Below are 19,196 nucleotides of genomic sequence, written 5' to 3' on the forward strand. Positions count from 1 at the left end.
CCTTCCTCTGTGTATCCGAGTGGCTCATTGTTGTCTGTTATGATCTCTTTGTCCTCTCTTTGCAGCCCCAAGTCAAGCACCTGGAGGGCAGGAGAACCAGACCATGACTTGAGGCACCTCTGGGACACCTGCAGCTCTTGGCATGGCATCCCCCTGTCCCCAAAGCCACCCAGGACCATTGCAGGCATCTTGCAAGCTGGGGCAGACTGGCACTGCCTGGCTGCTCCGAGGCCACCAGTGCATCCAGCCTCACAGAGAGGGACAACCCTGGACAGAGGTCAGCTGGGAAAAAGAAGCTGCCCTGCCCGGTGAAGTTTTTCTTCATTCCTTGAAAGCCACAGAGACCTGCTGTGCGGGATTCAGGGCTGGAGGCAGCGCCGGGGCAGCGCCAAGGTGGAGCTACCGTGATGGATGACATGACACTGTTCCCAAATGCCTCTGCCACAGGTGACGGTACCCAAAGCACTGCAGCTGGCAGAGGGGGATGCTCAGAAATGGTGCTGACCCGCTGTCTAGCAGCCATGGGGAGCATCATGGCCAGCATCAAGCACGGGATTTAATCCATGCCCAGGATGGCAGGAGCAGTGCTGGACCAGGAGGTGGCATGTTCCTGTCTGGACACCTCCCAGGCCCCACAGGTACAGGCAGATGCTGCCCTGGCTGCATTTACACCATGAGGCAGCCTGTCTCTGCCCAGCACAGGGAGATGTTTACAAGGCTTGCAGCTTGGCCAGGGCCAGGTTCACAGGGGACAGTGTGGCTGCCGTGCCCTGGACCTGCTCCAGGAGCAGAACAACCCTGCCTCGGACCCAGGTTCTGATCTGGCTAAAATCCCCCAGGAGAAGTGCATAAGGGAGAGGTGAGTTTTGGGATGTGGCATGTACCCTTGATAATGCTGCACCATGGCCTTGCGCTTGAGCTGCCACTCCAGCCTTGAGCGTGCAGCCTTGAGCCTGGCAGCAGTCCTTGCTCCTTCTGGCAGGGTCCCCCCGGGTGCCCCAGTACAGGGAGGATGACGCTGTCCCTGGGAGGGATGATGGTGCCTGCAAGCCACAGGGCTGGCTGCTGCAGGCCGAGTGCTGGCCCTGGGCGGCAGGACTGGGCATGCAGAAGGAAGGATGCTGTCTTGGCTCAGGTGAGGGTACCACATCACCCCAGCCTGTTGGGGCTCTGCTGGGATGGAGACACCAGGATCCCCTGGCAGGGCTCACCCTGGGACTTTGCTAGCAGCATCCAGGTCCTGCTTGGGACTACAGCAACAGCTTCCCCAGGGATGCTGGAGGGACCATCACTCCTTATCTCCTGCCACGGCCCTCAGCAGTGCCTGCTCCAGCCCACGGCATCAAGAGCCTCCAGCATCCCAGCCCAGCAGCAGAGTGACCTGGGCACAGGGACAAGGGACACTGGCAACCAGCAGCACATCAGATCACTTTATTGCCACAGTGGCCATGGGCCAGACCCAGGTCTCAGAGGGGGTCTCTGGGTCCAGCCCCTTGACCCCTCTAATACTGTTGAGAAGATGAACCACGAGCCTCCACCCCCACACACGAGCGCTGAGCGTCCTCCATCCTGACCAGCATGGAGCAGCTCCTGGGCATCACTCCCATCCGCTTTCTGCACCTCCAGGAGCTGGAGACCAGCAGGAAAAGGTGAAACGAAGGATGCAGAGTGTGTCAGGCCTGGAGCAGCAAGGGGCTGCCACCACGTCCTGCCTTGAGGGCTACCAGTGGTGAGAAGCAGCAGGAGCCCCCTTGGGCCACCTCAAACCTCCATGCCAGGTGCTCGCCCCAGGCCCAGCGCCTGCACCAGGTCATCGCTGAGCCCACTCTTCAGCGTCCGTCTCACTGCAGGAAGAGGAGAATATGGCACTGGCAGTGCTGGCAGCTGCACATGTGGTCTCCATGTACCCAGTGCTTGCCCACGCATGGTGGCCCTGGGGAGGGGAGCGGTGAGGGGAGTGCAAGGACATGGTCTGGTCTCAGGGTACCTCCAGTTGTGGCTTGGTAGGCTCAACAAAGGTGGCCAGTGTGGAAGAAGTCAGGCAGGGCATGGGGACACAGAATTGGGACAAGGCATGGGGACGGAACACAGGAACAGAGATGAGATGGGGACACAAATGGGAAAGAGCATCTGGGCGGGTCCCATTGCTATGGGGCAGAGTACAGGAACAGGGGCAGAGCATAGGGACAGAGACAGGACAGGGCCCAGGGACAGGGGTGGGACTTACAGGACTTCCTATTGCCGCGGGACCTCCTGCGCTCCTTGTTGGCACAGGGCCGGGGGTTGGCGTTGTGAGTCACCGATTTCACCAGTCGGTCCATGATTTCATCTGAAGCATCGTCTGGGGAGCTGGGAACATCCTCTTGGGCTGGAGAGCCCTGGGTTGGGGTGGTGTGTCCTGTCCCTGCATGGGGACAACAGGGATGCTGGCATCAGCCATGCCCAACCAGCCGGCCATGCCCAACCAGCCAGCCATGCCTTGCGTGCCTCTGCCACCCCACTCCTACCCCGGCTGGCCCGGCTGCGGCGGGCAGGGGCATCTGTGGGGGAGGCCAGTAGGTTCTTCATGCTTTCGTGTCCCGTTTCCATCTGCTCCTCGGGGCTGCTGGACACCACGGCGGGCGGTGGAGCAGCCTCAGCAATGCCAGAGAACTTCTCAGTCTGCAGCAGGAAGAGAGGTGGGTGTTGGGGACCTGGGGGACATCACCTGGTGGCAGTGGCCAGCCAGGTGTCCCTGTACCTCGGTGATGAGCCGTCCACGGGTCTTATTGCGCTCGCGGTGGGCAGCCCGTTTCTTCTGCTGCTGCAGGACGCGCTCCCGGCAGGTGCGGTACTCCAGAGCGAACTCCCGCAGCAGCTTGCAGATGGTTGTCACCTTCACGTCCCGCACTGTGCTCGCCGGGTACCCCAGGTACAGCAGGAAGGAGTGAAACCTGCAGTGACATCGGTCATGGTAGGCCACCAACGGGACTGCAGGGTTCCCATCCCCAGGACCTCGAGCCACTGACCTGTTGAGGACACGCCTGTGCACCACCTTCAAGACGACAATGCGCTGGGTGCTGTCCTTGAGGAAGTCTGTCAGCTTGCTCTTCAGCACCGGCTTAGTCTCATGCTTGGCGATCACCTTCAGGTTGTCCCAGGAGGTCCTGCACCTCCGCTCCAGCTGCATCAGGCTGTTGGCCAGCTCGTCAAAGTCAACCTGGAAGAGTGAGACACCAGCCCTCAGTCACGCTGGGGGAGCTGGGCAGCCGTGGGACCCATACCCTTGCCTTGCCAGGTGTCATCTGGCTGGCCTCACCTTGGCAGAGCGGGTGATGGAGGCAATCTCTGAGTAGAGGTCGGTGGTTTCTGGGAATTTCTCTACCACCATCTGGCAGAGGTGGTAGAGCAGGGATTGCCGGTGCACTGTGTCCTTCACTTCTGAGACCTTCTCCAGGTAGCCCAGCTCAAAGCCTCTGCTCTGAAACCCCAATGGACTCAGCAAGGCCTCTCCATCCCTCCTCCAGCAGACCTCCACTCTGCAGATCCACTGGGCCCCCACCAGCACCACCCAGCCTCAGGTGCCATCCCAGGCTTCTCATGGTCCCTCTTGGGTACCCATGCACCATGGTGGGTCCTGTCCTTGTGGCATTCAAGACAGGCCACATCCCTCTGCACCCTGCTCCTCACCTGGGAGCCGTTCAAGAAGTTGCCCATGGCCAGCAGCGTGGCCAGGATGCACTTGAAGGTGTGATTTCTGGCCAGTTGCTCCATGCCCACCTTCAGATCAAAGAGTGGCTCTGCAATCTCCTGGTTGAGGAAAGAGATGCAGGTGAGACCCCTTGGCCACCCTCTCCCTTGGGAGCTTCAGCATTTGCCCTTTCCCATGAGGACAACCACACTTTGGTCAACCCAAGCCCATGATTGCCTTGGAGACCTCCAACCTGTTCCCAGCCATGATGGCACCTCCCAAACTTGGACATGGCTGGTTCCCACCAGGAATAGGCTTGGCTCAGTGCTCAGCACTGCTGGGGCTGGCAGTGGTGAGAGGGTGGAGGGCAGATGTGGTACATGGCTCTGTACCTGCTCCAGGCTCTCATAGTCCAGCTTGAAGGCCCAGAGCTGGAGCCTGGGCGTGAGGTCACTGATGGAAGACAGGGCAAGCAGGAACTGCTCTGCAGAGCCCAAGGGCACATCAGGGTTGGCCATTTGGGCTTCTTGGATCTTCTGCTTCTCCTCCTCAGTTGGGACCATGGTCAAGATTTTCTAGAGCAGGCAAAGCAGGATGTGTTAAGCTCCAGACATGTCACCATGGGATATGTCACCCCAGGGCTGGCAGCACAGATGTCATGGCATGGTGGCCTCTTGGCCAGGGGAAATGACCCACATGAGCACCTTGGAGGGGCCGAGCTTCTCTGGTGCTCACCTCAATCCCTTCCTTATTGACCGCAAACTCATCGAAGTTCAGCACAGCCGTCTTGATGATGTGCACAGGTGGCAGCACTGTGAGACCAATGTTGATGGCGTTGCTCCTCTTGGGGTCCAGCACCACCACCACCTTCTTCCCATCGATGGCCTTCTGCAAGGAGGACAGGATGGGCGGGAACAGACAGAGAAAGGGCTCACCTTCATGAAAACATCATGGGCATGGGGAGCAGATCAGGGACCTGGTGATGAGCCAGACCCATGTACTGCCTATCACTATCCCCACAGAGCCTCTGGGCTCCTCAGCGTAGGGTAGGAGTGATGGTCCCCACCTAGGGTCCCTCCAGCAACTAACAGACTCAAACCCTCAAACCCCCTTGGCTGATGGGTGCCAGCCTGCTGGTACCTTTGAAGTTGGTGCTTCTTTTGACCTTGACTCAAAGAGATGCTCCAGTTTGGCAGCATTGACCTCGACGCTCTGCAGGGATGCCCATAATGTTGCCTGGCCGAACCTTCCTGGCCCCACAGTGCCATCCAGCTGCTTCAGCTCCTTCCAGAAGAGCTTCACTGTCCTTTTTTTCTTGGCCTGGGAGGGGCCATCTGTTGCTGTGGGGCCTGGCAGCCCTGGAGGGGGTGGGCAGCCAGGGACCGCAGGAGGTGGAGGTGGAGGCGGTGGGCAGCCAGGGACCGCAGGAGGTGGTGGTGGAGGTGGAGGGCAGCCAGGGATCATGGGAGGTGGAGGTGGAGGTGGTGGGCAACCAGGGATGGCAGGAGGTGGAGGGGGAGCCATGAGACTTCCAGCACTTGTTGCTTCAATGCCGGGAGAGAGGAAGGAGCCATTGGCCATGGGGCCCGTGTCCAGGATGTCAAAGTCTTCTTCTTCCCCCAAATCAGTGAAGTCCAGGTCCTTGATCTTCAGCTGCCCAGGGCTGGCCTCCAGGCGCTCCCATGTCAGCTCTGCATCCTTCTTGATGGGCATCATCCCAGTGTTCTCCAGCTTCTGCGTGTGGGTCTCAGCATCTACACTGGACATGGCACGTGCCAGTTTGGCATGGGCACTGGCCACTGGCCCGTCTGGAGCCCTGCCACAGAGCCGGGCACCCTCTTGCTCCCGGTTGCTACCTCCTTCCATGTCCGTGTCCACCTCACCCTGGACCAGGGGGGACCATTGTCCCTTGGGGAAGACCTTCTCCCTCCCCGGCTCTGAGGAGCCCTTGGCGTAGAGCATGTCCAGCATGAACTTGGTGTCAGAGGAGATGGTGCTGCAGGAGTCGGTGGTGTCCGGCTGAGCCAGGTGAGACCCTGCGGGGACATGGGGAGATGCTGGGACAGCCCATTTGGAGAGGCAGGTACTGCTGGGGTAGGGGTCCCGCTGCCCAAGGGGCATGCTCGGATGGCAGTGTTCAGAGCGGGACGGGGAGGTACTACCCAGCTCCCCCATGGCTCTGGTTTTCACAGGTGTGGGCTGGGGGCAGAGATGCCACTGACACCCACTCCAGAGACCCCCACGAGCCCGGAGCCAGGAACACACACCCCAGCAGCACCTACTTATGCTGGATGTCTCCGTGCCTGGCTCAGGGGTGCCGCTGTCCCTGTCCCACAAGAAAGAAGCAGAATGCTCCAGCGCAGCATCGCTGAGGACGTCAAGCCGTCCCTTGGCCATGGAAGAGATCTTCTCCTTCTGGGCTGCAGCCAGGTTCTCCAAGAAGCGAGCTCTGTGAGACAGGGACAGATGTTGGCTGGGAGCAAGGCAGGGACAGGGATGATGGGGACAACCAGCAAACCACGCCATGTCACACTGCACAGCCAGCCCCCTGAAACACCCTGCACTAGTCACACCACAGCAGGGACCTGGAGGGTTCAACCTTCTCCAAGCCCGGCAGAGAGACAGGTGACACCACCACAGCTCAGGGACGGGGATGCCACAGCCCCGCAGGAGCTGAAGGCTTATCCCATCGATGTGTCGCTGTCACCTATCAGACCCATGGACCTGGTGCTCACCACAACCCTCATCCAAAAGCTGCAAAACCCAGGAGGGCCTCCAGGCAGAGACCCGTGGGGACCCTCCTGCGCCTCATGCCCTGCTGGCCTGAGGAAGCGCATGCCTGGAGACACACGCATGCCTCTACTTACTCAAACTTCCTCAAAATAGGCTTGTCCCCATGCAAGGAGGGGACATCCTCCCGCCTGAGGGAAAACAGGGGTTAGACCCCACTGGCAGCAGCCCCCCACTGCGGCTCATGCACCCCTGCACGCACCCACCTGGCCAGCACAGGACCCTTCCCCTGCTGTCACCCTGGGGTTTATGGGGAGCTGGGAGAGCCCAAGCAAGTCCCCTCCTGCCTGGGCACTACATGGCACTGGGTGCTGGTGAGCCAGGGCACTGTCCCCCCCAACCAGAGCCACTCAGTTTGCCACCAGGATGGTGATGCCAGCCCCCTCCCAGCCCCAGGGGGGGCATTGCCACCCCCAGCAGGGACACTCTGCCCAAGAAGTGAGAGATCAGAGGGCGCCATCACCCTGTGGGGGATGCTGGAAGTGAGGGGAGCAGGCTGGGGTCCCACAGGCAGGGCTGAGAGGGGAGAGCTGAGGGATGGGGCAGCGAGATGGGTGCAGGGGGCAGCACGGTGGGTGCAGGGCAGTGCCCGCTCCCGCCGGAGCATCATGCCAGGAGGGAGCACACGCGTGCAGAGCCCAGGCACTTACCAGACAGGAGCCGTTTGGCGCAGCCTGCAAAAGGAAAGACAGAAAGAGTGGGCAGAGGAGAGGGCAAGCGTGGGCAGAAAAGAGGAGCAAGAAGGAGCTGGAGCAGAGCCGTGTGTCCCTGAAGGATGCCCTGCAGCCCCTAGCTGGACCCTGTTGGATGCCCACTCCCCAGTCATGATTCTCTTCAGTCCCAGTACCAGTCCAGACCATTTTCCCCTGGGACAGGCACACACCACGCTCCTGGGAGCGCCCCAACAGCCATGGGGGACCCCCCATACACTCAGCCCCTCCTGGCTGCTTACTTGTAGACACTGCGCTCGCCTGGGCCCGGGGGCTGCTCCTTCTCGGCCTGGGGAGAGGCCAGGGACAGCCGCACCGTGGACGCACTGTTGTAGATGCTGCCAGGACAGGGCCTGGAAGAGGAGGTGACAGGGACTGAGAGCAGGTCCTGCGGAGCTGTCCTCCATCCTGGCACCAGGAATGGACCCAACCGTGGCTCCCACCACATCCCAGCATCTTCACCATCCTGGAAGCATCCCCACCATGGGCCACCTCCAGCCACACTTACTCTGCCGGGCTGCTCGGTGCGGGGACTGCTGGGGTGTCCTCAGTGGGTGGCTCCTTCGGGGTGCCAGGGGACCCCTGGAGTGGCTGGGCATCGGGGCTGGGCTCCGGGCACCCACCCTGTGATCGCCACCCACGCCGGCCCTCATCCGTCCTCCTCCGCTCCTTGCGTCCCCCTGAGGGTGGCTCTTCCACATCATCCTCCAGCTTGAGAGCACTCTGTGGAGAAGCCGGGGGGGCATGGCACCGGGCACAGCCCCCCTGCCACCCCACACACCCACCCTCCCTGCTGCCACAGGATGTGGCATGTGGCTGGATCCCACAGGAGCCCCACTCACTTCATAGAGTGTGAACTGCTGCTTCAAGTCGAGGTCGGTGCCCTTGCTGCCCAGGTACTGCTGCACCACCCGCTCCATGCCCTGCTGCTCCAGGCAGTCCGTCACGTCGTAGAAGGTGTCCTGGTCCGGGAGGGCTGCCAGCGTCTGAGCAGGACCAGAGGGACGCTGCTGGGACCAGTGTGACCCACACCAAGCCCCGCCAGCGTGGCATCACAGGGATGCCCGGCTACTTCCCCAGACCTTGTTGATCAGCGTCATGGTGAACACCAGCAGCTCCGTGTCAGCCCCATGGCGCTGCTCCAGGATGGCCATCAGGTTGGACCATGGGCAAGTTCCTGGGAAAAGTGGCACGTGCAGGTGACATGCAGTAGGAAATAGCCTCAAATTGTGCCAGGGGAGGTTTAGATTAGATATTTGGAAAAAATCTATTCATGGAAAGGGTTGTCAGGCATTGGAACAGGCTGCCCAGGGAAGTGGTGGAGTCACCATCCGTGGCGGGGTTTAAAAGATGCGGAGATTAGGTTCTTAGGGTCATGGTTTAGTGACAGTGTTGGGTTAATGGTTGGACTCTATGATCTTGAGGGTCTCTTCCAAACAAAATGATTTTATGACCAGTGGGGACCTCATGGGTGGTTGAGGCTGCACTCACCTCTTGCCTGGTCCACAGCGTTGACGGCGCGGATGAGGAGCAGGGCGTTGGGCTCTGTGTACTCCACGAACACCAGCAGCAGCTTCAGTGCCATCTTCACCACCAGGCGAAACTGGGACAAGGGACGACAGCTGGGACAGTGGCAGGGGGCTGCCAGGGCACCGTGGGGTGGTTGTGCCCATGCCCCAGGGCTGGGGGCTTTGCTGTGGGGCCAGGGACCAGCCCGCAGCTGTGATGCTGATGGCTGGGGTGCACCAGGAAGGGACCTGGAGCGGGACCCTCTTACTCAGGCACTGTGCCCAGGGGACAGCAACAGGCAGGGGTGCAGCAGGGGGCACAGGCAGCCCCCCAAGGGCAGCAGGTGCTTACCGGGCTTCCCGACAGCGTGTACAGCCACTGGACAGTCTCATTGTGGTTGATGACACCCTGCATTCCGTCCACAAAAAGCATGATCTGGCTCAGGGCTGCAAGGCAGAGAGCAGGCAGGTCACGGCGGGGCAGGCAGGGCTGTGACAGGGCTTCCCCAGCATCAGCACACCAAGGGCAAGGTCTGGCAGCTTCCTGCAAGGTACCCCAGCCAAACTCACTCTCCCCCGACCCCTGCATGCCAGCCTTCCTCCCCAGGGATGAGAAATGCCCTGTGCCCAAATACCAACCACGGAGGATGTAATTCTGGTAGTTCTGGTCAGCCTCTGCCCCCACTTTGATCAGACACGTCAACCCATCCAAGTTCACAAACTCTGGCACTAGGTCCTTGTCCTCCTGTGGGGCGAAGGCCAGGCATTACCGCAGTGTGGGAAGGCAAGAGGGGGCACCCCTGAACCCCCACTGTGCCAGCATCACCGTACCTGAAACAGCTGCTTGAGGGAAAAGAGTGAGCGTCGCAGCTCTGGCCCCTGCGAGTTGTACAGCTTCTCTGGAAGGAAAAGAGAGATGTGGTGGGATGGTCTGACCTGCGGGGGCTCGCTGCTGAACCAGGGCTCCAAAATGCTCCCTGCTGCCTGGGAAAGCCCCTTGTCCTCGCTCAACCACTGTGCCGTCACCACGGCAAGCCGGCACCGCATGGCTGTCAGACACACAGGGTGGAAGCAGCTGCAGCTCCACAACTACTCATTTCAGCCCTGCCACCTCCCTATTTCCTTTATTTTTTTTTTCTGCCCAGCAATGACATAAATATCCCCTCTGGTTTCCTGTGCAGAACCGAAACAGGAACACGGGCAGGAGGCAGAGCTACTTATAGCCATTGCTCCCCAGGCACAGCCTTGGCACGGTCCCGGAGCCCCCAGCAGCACCACAGCTTGGGAAGAACCACAGGATGGGGACGGGAAGGATGGCAGCATGACACCAGCTGCTTGGGGACAAAAGGATGATCATCAGGCTGGAGGCTGGATGGAGATTACGTGCTCATGGGGATGGTGCCTGTGGCAGAAGCCAGCACATAGCAAAGTCGAAAAGCTCTGCTTAAACTAGCAGAGACCAAATACATCAGGAGCCAGTGCTTCCCACATCCCAAAATTGAGTTATCCAAGCATCCCGAGTTATTTGGGTCAGTTTCAGAGCTGTAACAAGCCAAAACCAAGCTGTCCAAGGAGGCCTTCAGACATGCCGATGAGGGCTCTGCAAAACACGAGGTCTCAGCAGCCTCCTCCGCTCACTTATCGGCTTGTCAGAGAGGGAAAGCAGAGCAGCCCGGGGCTCAGCTGGAGCCTGGGAACTGCCGGCAAAGAGCACGACCCCGACCCCGGGCTTCCTGCAGGGAGAGGGCTCCATGCTCTGCCCCTTCCCGCACCGCTCGGGAAGCTGATGCCCGGCTCACATCTTGCTCTGCTCAGTACTTGCTTTCCCCCCACTAAGGAGAAAAAAGGCTTGAGACTCCCGAATATTTTGCAGGACCTGCCCGAAGCCACAGCAGCGTTTTCTGCTGTGTGAGAGGTATTTGTTTATATCCTCCAAAACTATATATAGAACTCGACTGAATGACCCAGAATATCTGCAGTGGGCGGTGGGCTCTCAGCCAAAGAGGCAAGAGTTCCAGTCTCTGTGGATGGAGGGGATTAACCCAGCAGTTCCCCATCAGCATGATGGGGACCGTGTCCCCTGCACCTCTAGGAGGGGTTACGGGGTGGCAGCAGCCCTGGGCTGCATTGTTCCCTGTCTCCATCCCAAAAAACCAAACGTGGAGGCCAAACCCACTCTGTGTTTGCGGGGGAGTGACCTTCCAGCCCCAGGCCAGCCCGGAGGAAGAAGCAGCCCTGACTCACCAATGATGGCGTGGACTCGGACGGAGAGCTGCGTGCGCAGGATCAGAGTTGGCCGTCTCCCCTTCCTAAGGTAGGGCGAAATATCATGTGAGAACCTACACTGGGACCACCACGGCCCCTCACCCATGGTCCCCGGTGCTCACATGCATGTGGGGTCCCCGTGTCCCATCTCCATAGGGCTTGGGTACCCCACGTGCCTCACCTGACCTCCTCATAGAAACCCTCCAGATCATCCTTCTGTTCCAACAGGGACAAGTCAAGGTCCAGGTAGTGTCCGGAGGGTGAGACCTGCAGCGTGCAGTCCTCCAGCTGGGGATGGAGACAAACCGGCTGAGCCCCTGTGCCCATCACATTCCTCCTGGCTCCCAGAGGATGCAGCATCCCCGAGTCACCCTCCTGCCCTCACTGAACTCACCAGGCATTTGAATCAGGGTGGCAGGTCCCACCCTGTCCTTGAGCACTGGCCCTGCAGAGAGATTCCCCAGCACCTCAGCCTGATGGCAGATTAAGGGAGAAATGTGGAGCCCCAGGCTAGGAAAAGGCAGAGCAAGGGTGGCCACACTGTCACCAGGCACCTCCTAAACCGCTTGGGTAGGAGCCCCAGCGAGAGGCTGACCCGTTCCCTGGGGCTCCCCTGAGTCAGCCAGGTTGTGACCTGGGTAGGATCCATCTCCTCCAGGGCTCGTGTCACTGTCTGGGCAGATGAATCACCTCCGCCTGGGGGACTGGATCTGCGCAAACTGCCACGGCACCTGGGCAAAACCCACCGGGATGGCGGCCTCTGGCTAAGCCCCCTGCTTCTCCTAGTTTGCCCCACCTCTGAGGGCCTGACGCTCCTTTCCAAAACTGCACAGCAGTGCTGTGTAACTGCTTAAGGAGCCAAGGACCAGAGATAAAACCTCACTATTGGGTTTTATAATAAAACCCTGCCCTGACTACCCTCAGGCAGGCTGGCGACGCACAGCAATGCTGGGTACGGCTCCTGTATCTCTCTGAGGATGTTTTCCATGAAAGCCTCATCTCCTCAAGTCACAAGATCATGCAAGAGCTCAGACATATGACTTCACTGTAAGTGTGACAACAAAAGAGAGGGCAAGGAAAAATGCCACGTGCATTAATTAATGACCTTGACTAAGCCTCGGGATAATTTGACGGGACACTGCCGTTGGGTTGGATATATTAGTTATGTTGTTAGTGTCTTGCTCCACCTTCCGTGGTTGCTGGCCATGCCAGCCCGTCATGGCAACGTGTACCAAACACAGGCTGCTGGCACCGAGCAAATGCTCCTGGATGCCAACTCTGCCTCCACGGCAGGTATTGCTAATCCCATACGTAGGGTTTGCTTGCTGGGGAAAGCTTACACTCCTGCACCAGGAAAGGGCTCTCCTGGGCATCCCTGCGTCCTCCTGGGCATCCCCATAGCCATCCCTGCATCCTCCCGGGCATTCAAACACAGTGAAGAGAACCTCACAGCTCCAGTACAAAGCTTTGCCATCTCTGGGCTGCCAGAGTCCTGACAAGCTGGAGTTAATGTCCCCAGCTCCTACCAGGGCCAGTGACATGGCCCAGCTGGCGGGGGAGGCCAAGCCCCTGGGACACGACCCTGCATGTTTCCCATGCGAGCTTGGCAGTGCTCCCCACAAGGGATGATGCTCTGAGCGCTGGGTCCGGGTTTGGCTGCGACCCCCCTGGCGAGCACCAACCTTCAGGGATGGAATTGGGCTGTCCCCTGCCAAAAATCCCAGGGCAGCACTTCCGCACCAGGGAGCACTGACTGCCCCAGGGCCAGGGTTAGTCCTGCACCCTTGGATGAGGTTTTGAACCATGCAGGATCTGAGCCGGGACCTCAGGGTTGTGCTGGTGGTGACGGCACATTGGAGCCATGGGGTTCTGACAGCTCCTGGTGCAGGGTGGCTGTGATCCATCCATCTCCTGCCTGTAAAAGTGTTTTAAAATGAGCTGGGCTTTGAGAGTCATGAGGACACGCAGGCAGAGTGGAGCTGAGGAAGAAGAGAGTGTCCCACGCTCACACGTCCAGCCCGCGGCTCCCAGGAGCCCCAGCCATGCCACAGCAGCACTGATGTCCTCCATCCATCCTGTTGCTTCAAACTTGAGGCATGAGGAAGGTGGAAACACACGGATCTCCCTGATCCTACCAACACCCAGCAGCTGTGGCTGCTTCAAAGCCTAGCAAGGGCACACATGCCAGGCAAGCGAGTTCCCAGGGAAAGTCGACTCCCCCCACAGCTGGACTGTCCCCCCAAACCATGGGTGTGTGGTGGAGACATTTCCACCTCTGAGACAGAGGCATCCTCCACCCACAGCTGAACTCATGCCACCCACTACAGCATCACATCTTCCTGCTTGTCCCTATCATGGCATCCCCATGTGGGAGGATGCTCCAAGGCCGGGCAGTGAATCTCCTCTTTATCTGCCAGCAGAGGAAACACTTTCCCCCAGTCTATAGCACTTTATTTTTGTGATAACAACAATTTATCAATGTTGCTGTGGCTCTTCTAGGAAGGCTATGGGGAAATTACAGAAAAAAAAATATATTATTTGCTCCAGCTGAGGCAGAGCTTGAGGCAGCAGTTAAACACAAGGCACCGGTGGGTCAGAAACACCTGGCATCAGAAGCCTCTGCTCACCCTTCCAAAACACATGGGGAGTGATGGTTTATAGAGCTATGCCGCAGAAGCAACCCCAGCCAGCAAACAGGTACATTCACCATGATTCGATTTCAGGGCTACGAAGGGTGTTTATTGCCAGGGCACTCAGTTGCAGTCTCCTCTCCGCTCCTGCCTGATGGATGGCAGCAAGTGGATGGGAGTGCTGCCATTGCCTTCTCATGGAGGGGAAAAAAATATCCAGGTCAGGAGGGATCTCTGGAGGTCACTCAGAGTTGGCCCAGCACTGCACACTTGCTCGCACACATTCCCTCTTGAAGCTCCTCCAGCGAGACTTGTTGCTTATTAACAGATCCCTCATTTCTCATCAACAGCAGGAGGATCACAGTCCTGGCAGGGAGCAGGTGTCCTGGTAAGGCCATGGCACAAGTGCCAGGCCACAGCTCCTGTCCCAGAAGCCACACAAGGACCGTGCCGGGAGCCGGGGAGCGACGAAGTTGCTGAGCACCAGTACTCGGCGCTAAGCATCAGGTAAGAGTCAGACAGCAGAGCTTCAAAGCAGTTAGGTCGGGGGGAAGGCAGCGCTGCCGATGACCCTGTCTCACCACTTTCGTGCTTGCCAGAGGTTAAGTGGAGAAAAGAGTGTCCATGAAGTCCCCCTTGAGCTGGATAGGAGAGAACCAGCAGGGCTGGTGTGACGGGGCTTGTGCAATTCACGTGTGCCCTGAGGTCACCCCAGCAGCTCTCCTCTAGCACGCCTGAGAGCTCACAGCGAGTGGAAGAGCAAGCTGATGACCCTGAGGCCGGCGAGCTGTTTGCTCTTCCCCAGGTTTCCGGGAGAGGAAAGAGAAAGCAGAGCTCCAGCCCCTTGGGTTTTGCAATTGTTTGGAAAAATCCCTAGATTCAGAGGCAAGATAGTGCCGGGAGCAAGGGAGAACAGTGGCCTTTGGGGACTGAAGGGACAGCCAAAAAAATCTGTCCTGCCAAAACCTGCCTGTGGAGGCTCAGAAAACCCCCACACCCAGCACAAGCATCACCCAAGGGTATCAGAAAAATGCTGGAAAGCCGGAGAAGATAGTATCGGCCTGGAGCCGAACAATGCGGTGGCGGCAAACAAAGTGGGAAAGTATTTTCAAGCACAAACAAGCTTTCCGGAGAGCATGAAAAAGTCATCAGTGGCAGGTCGCACTCAGGGAGAGGAAGCAGTGAGCATGTCCTGGGGCAGGACAGGCTGTTCAAGGCAGCAATGCCGGCACAAGAAACCTCCTGCTCATCATCTCTAGGTTGCTCCCAGCTCAGGGAGCAGCTTTGCTGTGCCCAGGAAGGACAGGAGCCGGCTGGTCCCCCATAGTAGCTCATCTCCTGGGTGCCTGTGATTCAGTCCTCCACCGATGATGCAGGGACCCCCAGCCCAGCTCCTTCCTGGCCGTTGCGTCCTCCTCCCGGTGCCTTGCAGCTCCAGGCGCACTGCCCAGTGCACGTCACCTCAGGACAAGCTTGGCACCGGGCATCCCCAGCTGAATTTTTTACAGCTGGTTCCTTGGGAAAAATCCGACTGTTCATTTACTAATTTTAGGGTGGCGAGTAATGGAGTTACCTGGCGCAAAGGGCACTAAGGGAGGTTTCAGGCAGTCGTGCCAGGGTAACGATGTCTGCATGGCTCTGGGCTGCCAGCTCCAAATTTGGACTGAATTGGGTGCCTCAGGAGACTGACCTCACTTTGCAGGGTGTAAATCCTGTGTCAGGAGGCTCCTGATGGAGACTTTGGCTTGTGCAAACACAAGCGAGCACCCCAGCTTGTCACGTTGGGACAGAGCTTTGCGTAATGAAGGCAGCATGTTTTTTAACTTCTATAACTTATATAACCTATATGACCAGAAATCTGGCTTAAAACCTCAAAGCAGGGTCCTAGCCGCTCACCTGTGATTTTGCCATGGGGTGATGCACAGAAACCACAGGAAAAAACATCTGGAGCTTGGCTTTGGCAGGTAACAGAGCCTGAACCCCCAGGATTAATAGACCTCTGCTGGGCATGGGACCTCTCTGCAATGCTCCCGCCCTTGGGAACATCATGTCCAGCTCCCTGTGCTACCAGAGCAGCACCCCGGGCCGGCGATCCCATTACAGCAGATCCTGCCCAGGGAGGAGAGCTCATGCCTGAAATTTGAGTTTGCTCCATTCGTCATGTCTCAGGGCTGCTTGTTCCCAAACAAACTCCGTTTAGTCACCACCCAAAAATCCCATGATGGCGACAACATGAGACGTGGTTGCTTTGCTCCAAGAAAAAATGAAAAGGGGGATAACAGGGAGGGGTTTTTAGTGCAAGCAAAGGTCTCACAGTGATTCCCTCTCCCTTGGCAGGTCAGCAAGCTCAGTGCCAGGCACACCAAGCCGATTTGCCCCTCCTGCTGCCCCCATCTCTCCAGGGCAGGGCACACTCCCCCTGCCTGCCTGGGTTCCTGCTTCCCTTGCCTGCATGACAGAGATGCTCAGCCATTACCAAAGGTCTACTGGGTCCCATGTTTATGAGGAGGAAAACAAGCCTGTCCCCATCCTGTAAAGGATGCTCTGAAGGCATCATGCCAACAGAAGATACCCAGGATGGAAGGTCCCCCATGTCCTCCACTCCCCAGATCCTATTTCCCAGCCTGGATCAGCTCCGACGGCACACAAGCAAGACCCGGCATCTCACGGCAGCTTCAGCCTCCCGCCTTCCTGCCGGCCGGAGGAAATTGCTCAGCACGAATTTCCGCACCGTTCTCCGGCAGCAAAGCTGCAGCTGAACCGGAGGGATGAGGGAGCTGGTGGCCCTGCAGCTCCCCCGTCACGTCCCCAAGGCACATGTGCTGCAGCAAGCGGGGACGCTGGCCTTGTCCCCGGTGTCAAGGAGCTGGTGTGCTTCCACGGAGGCTCAACTCTGCTCCCGATAGCCGGTGGGGAAGAGGGATGCTGGCGTGAAAGCACGCTGCCCCGCTCAGCCCCGGCAACACGGGGATGGACTCCTGGCCTTGTTCTGCTTCTCCCCTGCCCGGGTTCCCCCTGCTCTGAGCAAGCACATCCTCTTCCTCCCCGCCGACTCATCCGGGGCCGCCCGAGAACTGGCATCTCCCGCCGGGGCTCACGGATTCCGCCGTGACTCACTCCGGGAGCGCTGCCCGCGCTCCGGTGGGGACACACTGCCCCATCCCTCGCCCCTCCGCTCCTTCCAGCCGACAACCCCCGCCCTGCCCGGTGGCCTCCCTGCCTTCCCCCGGCTCCCCCTCACCGGCAGCGGGGCGCCGAGCAGGCGGTGCAGCGCGGGCAGCTGCATGCCCAGGGCCAGCGCCTCCTCCACGGCGTAAACCGGAGCTCGCCGCGGCTCCGGGAAACTGCCGCAGCCGAAAGGATCCGCGTCCTCCAGGTACTGGACCCGGCATGGAACCACCGCCTCCGCCATGGCAGCGCCGCTGCCGCCGCGCCGCGCCGCTCCGCCGGGGCTGGGGGCGGAGGAGCCCCGCCCCCCTCCCGGCCCCTCTCGGCCCCTCCCGGCCACGCCCCTCCCCGTATCGGCTGCTCGGTGCTCGGCGCGCCCTCCCGCGGGCGTTCCGGTGCTGCCTGCCCGGGATGCCTCCCGCCGCGGAGCGATGCTCCGCCGGGATGCTCCGGCATCAGGGATGCTGCAGGCCCCGGGAGGCTCCGAGCTGCCCCGGAGTGTCCGGTGGGGCTGCTCCCCCCCGGTGAACTGGAGCACGAGTAGACGGCTGGGCTGAAAGTCCCTCTTCTGGGGCATGTGGGAAAGCGGCGGAGGAATGAGCTGCCCTGTCCGGGGCAGCCCGGAGCCAGGCGTGCAGCAGTACTTTCCCAGCAGCGGCACAACCCCCGGGGACGGTGTTGATGCTAATGAGGGTGCTTTGCATCCAAGGTGTTGATGGATGATGTAGTGTTCATTGCCATGCTTGGAAAGGAGCACTCGAAGGAGAGCCAGGACCCTCAGCAGCACACAGTACAGACCACAGCTGCACCAGGGGTGGGACTGGGGACACAGGAAGGTCTCATCACTCTTGGACTCAGCATGAAGCACCACTGGGCACACTGAGCACAGCCCAGCAAGGCAAAGATTTTGCAAAGGGAAAATCCACTTAAATTTGAGAAAAAACTTCTTCTCAGTAAGGGTGACAGAGCACTGGAACAGGCTGCCCAGGGGGGTTGTGGAGTCTCCTTCTCTGGAGACATTCAAAACCCACCTGGACATGTTCCTGTGCGACCTCACCTGGGCTTTCCTGCTCCAGCAGGGGGATTGGACTAGATGATCTTTTGAGGTCCCTTCCAATCCCAAACATACTGTGATACTGTGATACTTTCTTTTTGACTGATTACCTGGGCAGTGGTGGTGGCCTGACATGATGGAGCATTGGGCAGGGAGCTTTCCCCTCACCTCTGGCTCCAGCCTGGGCTCCCAGTAGCAGTGAGGCGTGAGTGGACTGTGGGGCGCTTAGCAGAGATGCCCAAGCAGCAGCATGGGTCAGGTCCAAGAGGTCAGGGTGGCAGAGCATGACCAGCCTGGGGGAGGCAAAGCAAAGGGCAGATTTAATCGTATTTTTGACAAGTTAAAAGGGGAGTGGGAGGCAGTTTCTCCTCAGCTTCAGCACTTGTGAGGCCGTTCTTGTGCTGCCTTTCCTGGCAGGATCCAGCTGGCAGGGGGTGGCAGCAGTGACTGCTTTTCCCAGCTGTTTTCTTCTGCTGGAAAATGTTTGCTGCACATTTGTGCTGGGTCAGAGAGATGTGAAGAGGTGATGCCACTGAGGCTGCCAGTGAGGTGTCCTGGAACTCATTCCAGTGCACTCTGCCTGGCACTTCATGTCCAAGTGTGCCCATGCCATAGGCAGTATCAGCTAGAGGGTTCAGCCCAGCCAAGAAGTCCTTCTATCCTGGCTCCAGGGACACATAGACACAGCTCAGAGCTGGTTCTTCATGAAGAACTCTGCCAGAGTCCCTTCCTGCCCCCTGGCAGGTGGCATCACCACTCCCTGGGGTGTCAGGGCATCCTTCGCTGCCCACCCAGGATGGGGGGACCCTGGATCTGGGGCACACAGTATATAGGAGATGGGGCGCCTCCCACAGCAGGGTCAGAGGGGGATGTGAGCAAGTGGGAGCTTTTAGGGGTATTGGGGGTGTCTTCCTGAGAGTGACTGGAAGTGTTAGGGGGACGCAGGAGCCATGGGGCGGAGGGGAAGCTGGGGACGGATCAGTGCTCTCAGCTGGTAGCAGGAGGGGGTCGGGCTGGAGGGCGCGGGGATTAGGTGGGGTGTGGAAATTGGGAATCTGATGGGCGCAGGAGACCTAAGCCAAGGTGAGAGATGAGGGGCGGGCAGGGGGCACCAGTGTGACGCAGGGGAGACTGGGGCGGGGAGCACCGGGAGGGTTCAGGTGAGCTGGGGTTGGGGGGATGCATGGGGGGAGCAGGGCGGTGCCGCGCCCTGGGGCAGATGCAGGGGCCGTGGGGCAGTACCGGGGCGGGGGGAGGAGCCGAGGCGGGGAGCGGCGGGCGGAGCCCGTGTCGTGGGGCGGGGGGGCGGCCCCGGCGCGGTCCCACGTGCGCGTGACGCCGGCGGCGCCGGGAGCGCGGCGGAGCTGCGGGGAGCGACGCGGGGCCGTGCAGCCCCCGGCC

The 19,196-nt window shown here is 59.7% G+C and overlaps 1 protein-coding gene across 1 annotated transcript; it reads right to left on the reverse strand.

Annotated features, from left to right (window-relative positions):
- Positions 1–1,761: 1,761 nt before the first annotated feature.
- On the reverse strand, positions 1,762–16,985 carry FHOD1 (formin homology 2 domain containing 1; the record flags this gene model as incomplete). Its single annotated transcript, XM_080352086.1, has 22 exons — positions 1,762–1,844; positions 2,228–2,404; positions 2,508–2,661; positions 2,741–2,933; positions 3,009–3,199; positions 3,299–3,460; positions 3,670–3,789; positions 4,063–4,245; positions 4,406–4,558; positions 4,811–5,706; positions 5,953–6,119; positions 7,413–7,523; positions 7,679–7,893; positions 8,013–8,156; positions 8,253–8,347; positions 8,662–8,773; positions 9,031–9,125; positions 9,318–9,423; positions 9,510–9,577; positions 10,923–10,987; positions 11,125–11,231; positions 16,815–16,985. 22 exons carry the CDS (start codon positions 16,983–16,985, stop codon positions 1,762–1,764), a joined length of 3,768 nt encoding a protein of 1,255 aa, XP_080208212.1.
- Positions 16,986–19,196: the final 2,211 nt, after the last annotated feature.

The sequence above is a fragment of the Nesoenas mayeri genome, assembly GCF_963082525.1.
Source record: "Nesoenas mayeri genome assembly, chromosome: 12".
NCBI classification, from domain to species: domain Eukaryota; kingdom Metazoa; phylum Chordata; class Aves; order Columbiformes; family Columbidae; genus Nesoenas; species Nesoenas mayeri.